Source organism: Rhea americana, unplaced genomic scaffold (assembly GCF_003343005.1).
Source record: "Rhea americana isolate MKP2758 unplaced genomic scaffold, rheAme1 scaffold_21, whole genome shotgun sequence".
In the NCBI taxonomy this organism is placed as follows: Eukaryota; Metazoa; Chordata; class Aves; order Rheiformes; family Rheidae; genus Rhea; species Rhea americana.
This window is the reverse complement of record NW_028186258.1, coordinates 4158394-4171908: the sequence shown is the minus strand read 5'-3', so window position 1 is coordinate 4171908 and position 13515 is coordinate 4158394. Positions and strand designations below refer to the sequence as shown.

Sequence of the window (13515 nt, the reverse complement as noted above, 5' to 3'; positions counted from 1 at the left end):
GGGGGGGGGGGGGAATGCCAGTTTCTTGTATAAAGCTGTGGCGCTCTTCCAGAACCCCCTTGCTGGTTTGGTTGGAGAGATGAACCCTTGGCAGGATCTCCATCACTGTGAAGATGTTAATAATATGCAGAGAGTGAAATCCTGGCCCCAGCAAAGCTGGTGGAGGTTTTGCTACTAATTTCTGTGGGGCCAGGATTTCACTCTGAAAAAGGAGTCAAAAGTACATGCATGCTTTCAGAGACAGAGTGGCTGATTAAACACATCTGGTGCACTGTTCTTGTATCAATCATTGATAAAATAGTGCCTTTTAAATACAGACTTTGGGTAAACTTAAGCACAGAATTCAAATGTGGCCTTTCCCCAGCTTTAAAGACAAAATCTCTTTGCTTTTGTGTCTGAAAAGAGGAAAGAAAATCATAGTGAAAAAGAAAGAAGAAATGCATACCCACTCTCACCACTCCAAACGCCTGCAAGTATTGGATGTCCTGCTTAAATGGGTGAGTAAAGCATAGAAAGTTCATTTTAAATAATTTTAAGTGATGCGTAAAACTTTACTCTGTAAGAGCTCACATGCAGAACTGCGTTCCTCGTTGAAGTCCTGCGCATTAAGCACGGAGTGGGAGTTTTGGGGAGGGCAGCGCTGCCGCTCGGCGCCCACGCGCGTGGCGAGGGGCGCGGGGAGGCGGCGCGGCGGGCGAACAAAGCGGGGCCGGGCCGGGCCGGGCCGGGCCAGCCCCCGCCCCCGCCGCCGCGTTTGCTCCGCTCCCTGAATTGTTCCGCTCTCACCGAGACCTCGGCGCGCAGTCCCTTGCGCGGCCAGCCGCATCCCCCCGGGGTGCTGGCGGCGGGCGGGTGCGCGCCGCGGTCCCGCCCGGCAGCGGGGAGGTAAGGCACGGCACGGCACGGTATTGCATGGCAGGGCAGGGCAAGGCAGGGGTGCGCACTGCAGGGCACGGCTCGGCTCGGCGCGCTCCGGGACGGCCGCGGGCTCGGGGCAGCAGGGTCCGAGCTGCAGCTCCGGCCGTGCCGAGCGCTGCCCCGGGCCCGGCCGCTCCCCGCGGCGCCGGCGGCAGCCGCGGCCGGGCCTCGCCGGCGGGCACCGAGCGGCCGCAGCGCCCGCGCTGCCTGCGCGCGTCCCTGCTCCGCTGGCCGCGCTTGGGGCGTAGGTGCGACACGCGCGGTCCCGCTCCGCCCGCGCGGGGCGTCTGCAGGCGCCTATGGAAGTTCTGCAGTTTGCAGATCTGGGGTAGCTTTCGGCGCGGGTGGGGGGTCCGTTGATTCCCCCCCCTCCCACCACCACCACCACCACCGCTGTGGCTGAAAAATGAAAAAGGTGTGAGCTTGAATCGTAATTATTTTGTTCAAAACTTGGTGGTGCGAACTGACCGTATGTGCATCCTGCGGCTCAGGCACGGCATGGCTGCACCGGGCTCTTCTGCTGCCCCTTCAATTAAGGGCTTCATCCTGCGGTCTTACGTGCATCAGTTCTGCTTCTGCGTTTCCAGGAGCGTTCACATCAGGAAGAGGTGCAGGACTGAGTTTAGGATTGGTTTAGTCTGTTAAACCCCAAACAGACTCTGACTCCTCTCAGTACAGGATGACTCCTTACTCTTCTTTTCCATAGTCACTTTAAGGCAAAACCAAATGTGAAATGTGGGCATTATGATTTATTAGCATTTTACCAAAAAAGGGGGTCTCATGGGTTACACAAGATGCAGGTGCAGAACCTGAAGGCAGAAACCCAATTGCATCCTACTGGTTCTGAATAAAATGCAAAAAAGGTGCAAGGAGTGTAGCGGCTGGGAAACACTAGCTCTTTGCRTTTGCACAGAGTTATGTAGCATGTGGGCAGGCTCCTGAGAGAGCGCTAGGTTGAACGGATTCGGGGTTAGTACACTGAAAGCTTAATTCATAGATTTCATGTGTTTCTACTTTTCAGCTTTGTGGAGAGAGGGGGAAAAGGGGCGGGGGGAAATGCTATCTGTAAGAAGTTGCCTTGTCGGTCAGGTTTGTTGATAAAGACGTTACTTAAAAAAATTACTCAAATTGTAAATGTTGGAGGGCAAATACAAATAAAATACTGACAGAGCAAGTCACCTTTTCTGAAATGATGCCGAGTCAGTGGTTCATGGGCACAACTGCATCAGGAAGAGACTTTCAAACTAATGTAACCGTTCTTGTACTGTGAGTGGAAATGGACTATAAGGCATATAAGACAGTTTCAGAGGTCTGCTTTTGTTTTTATGGAATCTAGATTACTCATCTAAAGATACAGATAGAGATTTTTTGTTTTTGCTTTTTCCTCCAAAGTCTTTAAGAGGTCAAACTTTTTGCTAGGTAGTGTGCATGGGGATGTGTTCAAGGAGGTAAGCAAGGAGACTTCCTTATTATTAGCCAACTTCAGGGATCAACTAAATATATTTTAGGTATGTTACAGGCTTGTTCCTAGGAGTATCTTGGGAAGAACAGAAGGTATTTGTGCCTATGAAATGTTAGCACAGTCCAAAGAACTTAAGAAGTAGGAAAAAAGCCCATAAGATCTATTACTACACAAATTTCTTCTCATTGCCATTTAGGGCTCCTGCTTCAGTGTTAAAATGATCTGCCATAATCATGCACATACAGAAAGAGAATGTTGAATAAGATTAGCAACATRAATCTCTGCTGCTTTGTAAGTTTTACCCAGCTGCTTGGTGATTTCACAGCTGTTTCTGCAGCTGATAACAGTTTCCATCACTCTGCTTTCTGTGGAGTTGTCACACTGCACTGCTGCAGGTTCTGCTTAGTCCCTATCTGAGTTATAAACCCTGTTATAAAAAACCAGGAAACAAAAAGGCTGATGAATATTAAGTATAATGGAATCATGTTTATTACTCTGAGCTCTTGGATTCAATTAGTTGGCCTTTAATTTAATTTAATTTTATTTTTTAAGAGAGCATTTTTTTTTTGGATTATATTACCTAGCAGAATAGATTTAGAAAAAGTTTATAATGGGAAGCATGTTGTCACTGCCAGTTTACAGCTGGGAAAAATGAAGTGCATGGAGATGAAGTGATTTGCTTAAAGAAACTAGAGGCAAAGAAGAGACAAAACATAAGTGTTCTGAGTTGCATTTGGTTCTTTGATTCCAGTAGATGAAGTGAGCAATAGAAATAGACCTAAATGAACTTTTAACTGCAGAAATTCATGTTCACTCCCTTATCCTGCCTRCCTCTTTCTGGGGGACTTGCCTGGGTTGTGACACTCATCATCCAGACGTCACATCATCAAAGGAAAAACTTACATAAGGCCAGGAATCGGTGGCTGCTGCCAAGAAAAGAGGCAGAAGCCAAGCAGGAGCGTGAGAGGTGCTTGCTCCTGCTTTGGTTATGTTGGGAGCGGGAGGCAGCATATGGCAGAAACCCTTCTGTGTAGGAGTTTTGTTCATAAGAAACTGATTAATACCCAACTACTTTTCTTTTTAGGAAACCTCCATGCTAGAACATTGTCACCTCTGATTCATCACCCAGCAACATCTGACACTTCAAAGCCTGGAACGGCTCTCTCTGCTGCCTGACTCTGCCTTGAATTGACAGACAACACGTCCTGAACAGACTTTCTCTGCTTACTGAGCCAAGTGATTTGCTATGATGGATTTTGCATGGACCTGGTAGGTGTGCATGCTGATGGATGTTGATTTTKGGGTTTTTTTTTTCAGTAAATCTTAACTTACACTTTTTAGTGTGTATTGTATGCTCCAGGGTAAAACTTTCCTCTCCCCTTCATCCAATGTTAGCTGTAGATCGCCACAGAAACATGTTCTTCCTCCGTGTCAAAGTAGCTCCTTGAGCAAGTACTTCTAGTGCAGTCAGAGAGAGGATGCTGGCRTTGCTGGGTATCTTTGCCTAAATTTCTTACTCTGAAACCTGAACCAAGTCACCTGTTCGCATAAGTCAGAAGTGTTTTTGCTGGCAGTGAGGATCTAGTGCTGTGTTTTCTGGGGGTGAATACTTTTACTCACCCTTTGAATAGGGACTGTTGTTTGTTTAACTTACAGTATTTCAATAGAGCTTTGTTTATTTGTTTTTTATGAATGCCTGTCTACTTACATCCTAACACAGGCAAGTTCTCAGAAGTCAACAGGTACTTTACCATTGACTTAATTTTGGTAGTTGGGGAGATTTTTTTTAAAAAAATCTGTGTTGGTTTTGACTGTAAATATCTTATACAGAGATTTATTAAGAAAGAAGAGATATCTAAGAGRTATAATTAGTATTAGTTCCTCTGAAGCAGAGGAACAAGGGCCCTGGAAACTGGAGTGAATATACTTTGACTGGATGTTAAAGTCTTCAAAAATGATCATATGGGCCTAAACCAAAGCCTTTTCAAGTTAGTAGGAGATTTCGCTATTTCTTTGATTAGTAAAGAACATATTCAGGGTTTTGAATAGTTATTACAATACACTTGGAATTAAGAGACCTTTTATAGGCAAAATATTGCTTTTTCCTGTAATAAAACATTGAACAGACTAAATTCAAGTAATGGTACAATCCAAAAGGTGGCATTTTGAGGCCACCTTCTCCCCTCATGCAGAACTTCTGTAATGTTTTACAGATCAGTAACACAGCAATATAATGACACCAATATGATTCTCATACTGGAGAGAGTATGGATAGTTTTACAGAGCAATCCCATGGCTTTCCTGGCTTCTCTCGGCTGATGTGAAGGGTGCTGAATCATGGCTAAGGACAAAGCAATAGTACCAAGGTGCCAGCACAGATGTGTTTGCTTTGTCTGATGAGCACAGATCCGATATTCTGCCTGCCTTTTGGAGGTACTAAGTATCTTTAGCGTTGATTGCCGTCATTAGGAGGTGAGAGACTACTCTCTCCAATAGGTGCTGAGCACCCTGCAGGATTRAGCCCTGAAGATAACTGTATRTAGCAATGTGAAACATTGAGCTGAATATTTTCCCTTAGAACAGTAGAAAAAAGGCATTGTCAAAGCAGATCTCAGCTTTCCTTCTCTCATTAGGGATCAAGGAATACAGTTACAAACTCTTGGCTAGGCACAGGGCATAGCCTGGCTGTGTGTGTTAAAAACAGTGAAATCCTCTTTCTTGCAGAGCACACACGGTCAGTTATACGAGGCATTGAGATACAAGCCCAAGGACTCTCTACAATGGAGGAATATATCTTAGCAACAAGGGTGGGAGTGGTGGGAAAGGAAAAGGAGAATACAAGTATCTAGCAATTAACTTCCTAGTCACAGATGTGAAGGTGATAAAAGTAATAAAAGCACTACTGCACTGCCAAGAGCTTTCCTTGTTCTCTGAGCTGCATACCACACTGTTCGCAAGACTAGAGAATGATGGAGAAGGTCCTGTGAGCCACTGCTGGCAGGAAAAACTGCTTTTCCCCAGAGTCCCAGCCTCTGTATGCACTAGGGTGTCTCTGTATGCTGCTGGTCCAAGGCCATGCAGCTGTAGCAGCCTCAGTTTTGTTGGAGGTGCTGCAGAATAGAGGGTGGCCCCTGCGCTGGCAGGGTCCCAGTGCCACGGCAGAAGTCTGGTATGGCAGCCTGGGGCATTCAAGAGCAATGTGCCGATCAGGTGAGCTTCAGTTCTGCATGGGGCTCASATAGAGGCAAAAGTTGTTTTTCCGCATAATGCAGGGTCATTCAAGCTGTGCATGCAGCCTTTTGGATTAATAGTGTGTGTATGGTATGAAAACAAGAGGAATGCAACAAAGATGGGTAACTGACTGTAAATCTCCCTCCTCATAGTGATATGGATGTGGTTTCATGGGCTTGAAAGGGACCCAAACCATTTTTCTATCAAGCTGATTAAATAACAGGCCAACAGCAGTGCACTGATGTTGCTCTAAGAGTAGGTTCATCAGCTTTCAGCTAGCATTTCCTGAGTTCAGGGAGTTGACTTCATCTCCATTCCCTGCACATCCATACGTAGTCATGCCCGTTTGAATTTTTTTGCTAAGTAACGCTTGCTCTGAGAGAGGGCTCATTGTTCGGTGACAGCAGAGCAGCTATGCTGCCTCCGAGGGTGGTGAGTTTGACATAAAAGATCAGCAGCAGAGTTTGGAGCCAGCATGTCACGAGGGAGGAGAACTACGCAGGTTTGGAGCATGAGCAGAAATTTGTCCTTTCAGGGCGATGGTTCTACAGTAGGTGTCTAGGAATTTGTCCTTGGCCCAGGAATCTAAGCTGGGCCATGTTACATCCCATATGAAGAGAAACAAGGGCAGCAGTTGCTGTCCGCTGTGCTCCGTGTCTGGGACTGCTGCTGAATTCTGCCATCTCATAGTACTTTCTTCTCTGAAATGTGATTTCCCTCAGCTCTTTGGGAAACCCAGATGTGATCAATAGTTACGAGTCCCTGAACGCAGATTTGCAGACATAAATATCTGTACCCACAGGAGTAGTTTCAGCTGTCTTTGATAACATAAACAGATCAATAAGAAAGTATCTCGTTTCACTGTAATTTTAAACAATGTCTGTTATTATTCAGTGGACAGCTTTGAACTCTGTGATCCAGATGCTTAAATAGTTTGGCAGTGAGGGACACAACTGATTGCAAGAGATGATACCATTCACGTCTCTAGTTAGTTAAGTCCCAGTTCTGCACACATTTATTCCAACAGGTGCATGAAAGTTGGTGAGTGCCTCTTAGGGTGCAGTGACACAGTTAAACCTATTTTTGCTTAGGTAGATCTGCTGTCAAGCCATGATCAAATTTGATCCTGCAGCCAGCATACATGCAATCCTTTGAAGCATGCATGCAGTGTACTGTTATGCAAGCTATAGTATTCAGGCTTATTCTCTGGTGACGTTTGATCCACATCTGATTTGTCATTTATTATGGATTTGGGGGAAAAACCCCAAAAGATATAGAAAAACAATCCAAGTGTGCAATAAAGAATCAAGCTAATAGAGCAGTAAGCCTCATGTTTTGTTGGGACAGCACTTGCTCATATTGTTGTGATATGCATTGGAGCAAAACTGAGTAATGTGTGTATAGGTGTATATATAAAGAAACAATGTTAAAAAAAAAATGTGTGCAAGCAAGAGTAGAATTTACAACCAAAGCAGCTTGTGAACTTTGCCTCCTCAAAAGAAGATTCAATTCTATTGAAATCTAAATTGCATCCAGAAATGCTGACTTCAGGATCTAACTTAAAGCCCTAAAGTACCTTAACGTTGGTGTCTGTCTTGGCCTGTGAATCTACTCTTTCTAGTACCTGTGCACATGCTTAAGACTACCATAAAAACTGATTCAAATTCATTACGTTAAGCTTACACATAAACCTTTGCAAGGTCAGAGCCTTGATCCCAAGTGGGATAGCTGTGCATCCCAGTTTGTCAAGCAACGATAATGTTTCTTAGTTGAACACATGCTTTTCTTCCCACAGCACAACACATGGTCTGCAGAGCCTGCTGTAGCTTCAGAATTGAATAAACCAAGAAAATCAAGATGACAAACGAACCTATTAAAGAGATCCTGGGCGCGCCAAAGCATCCTGATCCCGTAACCACTGAGAAGAGCAATAATAATGACTGTGTGATAACCACCATCCCCCTGGTCAGCGAATGCCAGCTGACGGCAGCGACGGGGGGAGCAGAGCTCTCCTGCTACCGCTGCACCATCCCCTTCGGCGTGGTTATCCTCATAGCGGGCGTCGTGGTTACTGCTGTGGCATACAGCTTCAACTCCCATGGATCGATCATCTCGGTGTTTGGATTGGTCCTCTTGTCTTCGGGACTCCTTTTGCTGGCTTCTAGCGCAGTGTGCTGGAAAATTAGGCAGCAAAATAAGAAAGCAAAGAGGCGAGAGAGTCAGACAGCACTTGTGGCACATCAGCGAACCCTGTTTGGGTAAAGACAACCGGGAAAAGGTTGGACAGAACATAGAGCCCTTGTAAATCAACTTGGCTATTTATCAATATATCAAATTGCAAGATGTAATTTAACGTTGGAAATGAACTGAAATGAAAATGGAATGGATTAAGAAAGACTCTAAAAACTCTACAAATGCTCTTAGTATTTTTCTTACTGCAGACATAGCAGTATTTCTTTCCAAGACAGAGGGAAAATCATTTTCCTTCATATAAAACAGTTTTGTTATAACTCAGTCCTGAGCATTCTGCAAGATGCTGATCATGCTGGAAAGGGAACTTGTGAAAACTAAGAAAATAATTTTAACTGACTTAAAATACAGGAGATCTCTTTAGATACTGTGACATTTGATGACGGGAGAAGTCACRGTGTTTGAAGTGACTACAAGGTTACGGCCAGATTGCCGGTGATGATAGAGCAGTGACAATAGCACATTGTTGCTCAGAAAAAAGCAATAACAACCAAGCAAACTGCAGATTGCTCAATAAGCTGATTCTTAGATTCTAGGTAACCTTTTCTCCCCAGTGATATCTGTGGTACTTTCCCCCCATTTTTTTAAACACACTAATATTAATTTTGTTTTGCTATTGAATAGAAATAAGTAGAAATGTGTAATTATATTGTCTAACCTAAATAATGAGGTATGAGTATAGCTTCATACGTGAGACTTTTTTGTAAATTAAAGTGGTCAAGTTTAGCACTTTTCATTATTTTGTTATAAAATTAAAAAGTAAATTTCATTAAAATAATATTCAATGCTGCTAGAGCTTTATAAAATCTTTTTTTYATTGCTATCAGGATAACTTGTATCTTCAACTTTGACTACTCCATGATCCTTTTCCCTTTTCCCCCTGTATAACAACAGCTGTGACCGTAACTGTGAACATACATACCACTGATCTGTCCCAAAGATCTCTAGAGACCATGGATTTTGATTTGACAACACATTCCTCTTGCAGCTTGATTAACAACTGGATTATTGAAAAATCCTAGGGGTCAGTTCTTAAGACACTTACTGGCATAGTCAGTCTTACTCTGCTGTTAATAGTTACTCATGGAAGCAAAGTCATTCGTGTGTAAGTGTTCGCTGGATGAGTGTTGGGATTATGAATCTGTGTGAAAATGCAGATCTCCACCGTGGTGCTGCCATGTATATCTGAGATGTTTGAGTCTGTAAATTTTATGTTCCAGAAGTCTTCCAACTTTTCTCAAGTAATGAATAATTGATGGTCTGGCCCCAAGCTGGAGCAAAACCAAATATTATTTCATCATTTCTGTGATGAAGGACAAGCGGCACTGAGCTGTGCCRCAGATGTCCGCCTCAGTGAGTGCTTATGAGGGTGTGCAAAGGCAGAGAGGAGTCCTCTTTTTCTGCTTGGAGTCTTCTTTTTTTTTCTCCCCTCTCTCCGTCAGACTCTCAAAGGCTGATGTGATTCCCTCCCCCTTCCTCCCAGGGTTGGCCACGCTATGGCAGCATGCCTGCCAAACTGGAGCTTGCCTTCAGCAGGTCATCCCCGAGCCACACACTTCTGCTGAAATCACCTAGGCATCTTGGCTTAGGTGCTGCCTTTTCCTCTGCCCGGTGTGGTTTAAGCCTGTTACATCCATAACTTATCCCTGGATTTGCAAACTGTGCTGCATGTTTTAAATAGAGCTGGCTGTATGTATGGGAGGGGATGTTTGGAGTCACTATTTGCGTTGCCACACTCCATGGTTACCAGACGCTATAATAAAATCACTTGCATCAGAGGAAAGCTGACAACACATTTTAGCACTTCCATAGCTCTAACTTAATCACGGCAGGAAGCTTTCCTGCTGCTAGGAGAACATGTTGCGTCACCCAAACATCTGACACTGGTGTCTAATGTCAATCACTTTGCTTAAGGTCATTAAAAATATTAGGGGTGTCCCCTTACGATGTGCAGGTTTTGCATGAGTGACAATTCATGGGAAATGCATAGCATGATAAATAATGCAACAGGTGGACTAAAGTGGTGTCTTTCCTGTTTAAAATGAGAAAAGTGATTGACATTAGCAAAACTGGATAAGCTAAAAAGGGCTATTTATTTTTCTTTCCTCTGGGAACACAATAGTTCTTCTGACTCCATCTCCGCTCCCTGCTTCTTCTTCCCCAGTGCGATTCTGCAGGTGGCCGAGAAGAGCGTTGCGGAGCCCGCGCAAAGACGTGGCGATTCCCACCGCGCGTGTGCAGCAGCTCAGCCCTGCGGGTCGCAGACCGGGCCAGGGGCAGAAGCAGGCCTCTCGCCCTCTGAAGAAGGCTTCCCCATCCATGGGCTTGCCCTTTGCCACTGGCGAAAGGAGCAAGCACGCTCATGGGTGGAGGAAAGGAGAGGGGCAAGGTGAGGCTCTGCCCCAGGTCAGAAGAAAAAGTCAAACTTGGAGGAACATAGGGAACGAATTTGGGGAGCTGGTTTGTAGAGGGGTAAATAAGGGCAAATCAGAGCTGCTTGCTTTGCAACTGCTAGAGATTTCCTTTCCCTTGTCTCTGCTCTCTTTATGTTTAATCTGCGTATGTGAGGAAAGAGCAGAGTCCCTGCACCAGCCTCTGCCTTGCGAACTGTGGATTTAGACATTAGGAACACGTAAGTGGTGCCGGACTGCAGTAGAGATGTTAAGACTGATCCCCCAGCATAGCAAAGCTTCAGATACCACCACGGTGTCCTGTAATACCTGCTAACTGACAGCCTGTGATACYTCTAGATAATACGGGACTACTGCAGCACAAACCACCAAGCTCAGCAGTAGCATGGGCTGTATCCTTGGGAGGCAAGGTCCACGCACAAGCATCTTTGAATCAAACAGGGAGTGAAARTCTGTGCAAAAATTCGCTCTTACTTGCCCTTCATTCAGAGAAACAAAATGATAATTTCTGGGGAAGAGTCCCAGCCCCTGGTTGTGGTGTCTTGCAGGAGCAAGACAGCTTGCGTGTGGCTTAGGCACAGACCTCGTGTGCTGTTCAGGAAGGTTTCGTCACTGCTGCTACGTGGCCCTAGAAACCTGCCTGGGCTTCTCCACTGTGACTTGGGTGCTTTGATTTGGGACAAACTGAAACAGTTGTTGGCATATTTTCTGAACGGCCAGTGATGACACCCAGCATGAGCCTCCTGATCTGTATTTCTGTCTTTCTGTACGTCTGTCTCTTACAGACATACTTCATTATTATCCTCCTTCTCCCTGCATCTCTCATCCAGGTTGCAACATAGCAGCAATACCTTTTTTTTAGCCCTTAAAAATAATTGTTCTGGGAAAGGGGCTACAGAGTACAGCGTACTCATGGCTGCACTCAGGCTTAGCACCTTCATTTTGTCACAAAATGCTGATATTACACTCGGTTAGATCTGAAATGTTTTTACAAGAGCAAATGGAAAGCCACCACCTCCCTCAAACTGGTCAGCTACAACATAAAAGTTCTGCTTCATCTTTTGAACACCACAATCTAATCCAGATTGGATTTGGGGTTTCACACAATCCCCAAAGTCTTTGGTGCAAACCCGTTTGGGACTCAGTAGTTGCGGCTTAGTGTTTTCCGTGGGAACCTGAAAGGCAAAAGTCAGCCTGGAGGATGCAACCCTGTGGAGATCAGAATGACTTTCCCATTCAGAAACACCTTCCCTTCTGGTGTGAAAAGGCTTTGAATGCGACAAACGGTATTTTGGTTCTGGGTGAGGTTGGGTGGGAGCTGATGCAAATTTTATTGTCACAATTGCTTGTCTCTCCCTTCCTGAAAGCTCTGGCAGCATTGCGCAAGAAGAATTGCCCTCACAAGGATAGAAAATTATCTAATAGGGGAATTGTGCTGGTGCACCGGGCAAATGTTACGGGGATCTTAAATAATAATTTCAAAACCTAAGCACAGGAAATTGTGTCTGTAACTACACCCTGTATTGCTATTGTACACAAAGCCGGTTATGGCCTGGGACAGTATTTTAAAATAATAATCAGTTTGGTATGACAATGCTTAATATTTGTTCAAGTCAAAACGCCCAATTTACGATTCCCAAGTCACATACTGTATCATGTGTTGTACGTGACTGTGGTTCTAATACCGTAATTTTCCAGGTTTTTACGAAAAAAATGTGGGAGAGAAAGGTTAGTTTCATGGACTTGTGTCAGAAGAGCTAAGTTTCTCTGCCTTGGACACTTGGGAGAGCTCCTGTTACCAAACAGCCTTGAATGTGCAACATTCCCGTAGTGCTGCAGAACAGGAACCAGGGCTTAGAGCAGAGGATCTAAACATGCAGAAAGCCCCGAAAGTCTCATCAAGAGCCCAAAGAGGTCAGAAACAAGCCCTCTGGAATATCCCATAATCTTGCTTCAGCTTGGCTTGTCCAAAGTCCAGGGCTCCATCCCTTCAGCAGTGGAAATGCAGGTTGCCACGTAGGCGCTAGCAGCTTTCGCCTGATTTGTTTTTGCAACGGGCTTCAAGTAAGAGCAGAACCAAACTGTCGGCTGTCATTCTGCTGATGTTTTTCTGATGCCTCTAGGTCGTAGGACTTTTAAGCTACATCAGCATAAATCCTTGTCAACTACAAAGGGCTTTTGTGGATAAAAGTACATTAACAAATTCAGAATTGTTCTGTATGATGTGAAAACTGATGCAAATCCTGGTAAAACTTTATGTGCAGATTAAATCTTGCAGGCTAAAATATATAGGAGAACAATAGTCTTAAACTGCAGAATCAACTTGAATTTTTGGCTGTTTTTCAGGTTGTTGATGTCACTATTAACATGACAGAGGACCTACTCCTTCCTCTTGTGCACAGCCAGTTGGAGTCCTATTGTCCCAACTGATGCATCCAAAGCTTTGCATTTGTGGCAAATACGTCATTTTTGAAAAACGGTTTTCTTGGATTGACTACTTTCACTTCTTACTCTGCTGTTCTTTCTGGAGCGGGAGAAAAAAAAAAGTCTTAAATTTTAAAAACGGAGAGGAGAAATGGCAAGAAGCACACCCCCCTGCGGAAGTCGGACGTCGCGCATGAAGTCCCGGGGGGGCTGTACGGCGTCACACAAGTTTGTACAGCGCCTGGGTGAGCGGCAGAGACTTCGAAGAACCGTAGCGGTCTTGTTCCTGGTACATCTGTGGCTATATCCTCAGCTTCGGTCTTACAGACTGCCTGAAGATCCCGGCTTAACATCAGCCTTCAAGCGGCGCCCCGGCCCGCCGCGCAGCCCCCGCCTAGAAGAGGCAGCGCTGTGCAGCCGGGGAGCTTCCCGTCCCGCGGCGAGCCGGGGCGGGCGATGGGCCGCTGGAGAAAAAAGTGCCGGACGGCAGCAGAGCCCCTCAGCGGCTCGGCCTCGGTCCCTTTCGAATCCGCGGGCCCCGGTTTGTGAACAGAGTTAACAGCTTTCCTGGAAAACTGGCCCATGACACTATTTCCTTGCGAACTCCATCCACCTGTCATGTTGGGGCTTGGGGCAACGCCAGCGCGGGCAGGAAATAATAGGCAGCAGGATGCCGGTGTGTGTCGATGGCCCTGACCCTCCCATTCCTGAACGTGAATAAGCCGCGGGCTCGCGAGGYGTCAGAGCCGCGCGGCTCCGGGGCCCGCAGAGCCGCCGGGGTGGGATGCGCAGCCGCTGGAACAACATCCCGGCGGCCGC

The 13515-nt window shown here is 45.6% G+C and overlaps 1 protein-coding gene across 2 annotated transcripts; it reads left to right on the top strand.

Annotated features, from left to right (window-relative positions):
- Nucleotides 1-475: 475 nt before the first annotated feature.
- TMEM100 (transmembrane protein 100) lies at nucleotides 476-8656 on the top strand. 2 transcript variants are annotated; one of them, XM_085304637.1, is made up of 3 exons: nucleotides 476-497; nucleotides 3465-3649; nucleotides 7407-8656. In XM_085304637.1, the coding sequence occupies exon 3, from the start codon at nucleotides 7469-7471 to the stop codon at nucleotides 7871-7873; it is 405 nt and encodes a 134-aa protein (XP_085160763.1). In that variant the 5' UTR covers nucleotides 476-497; nucleotides 3465-3649; nucleotides 7407-7468; the 3' UTR covers nucleotides 7874-8656. The 2 variants fall into 2 exon arrangements, with proteins under 2 accessions (XP_085160763.1, XP_085160762.1); XM_085304636.1 differs by lacking the exon at nucleotides 476-497 and adding an exon at nucleotides 719-885.
- The last annotated feature ends 4859 nt before the right edge of the window (nucleotides 8657-13515 follow it).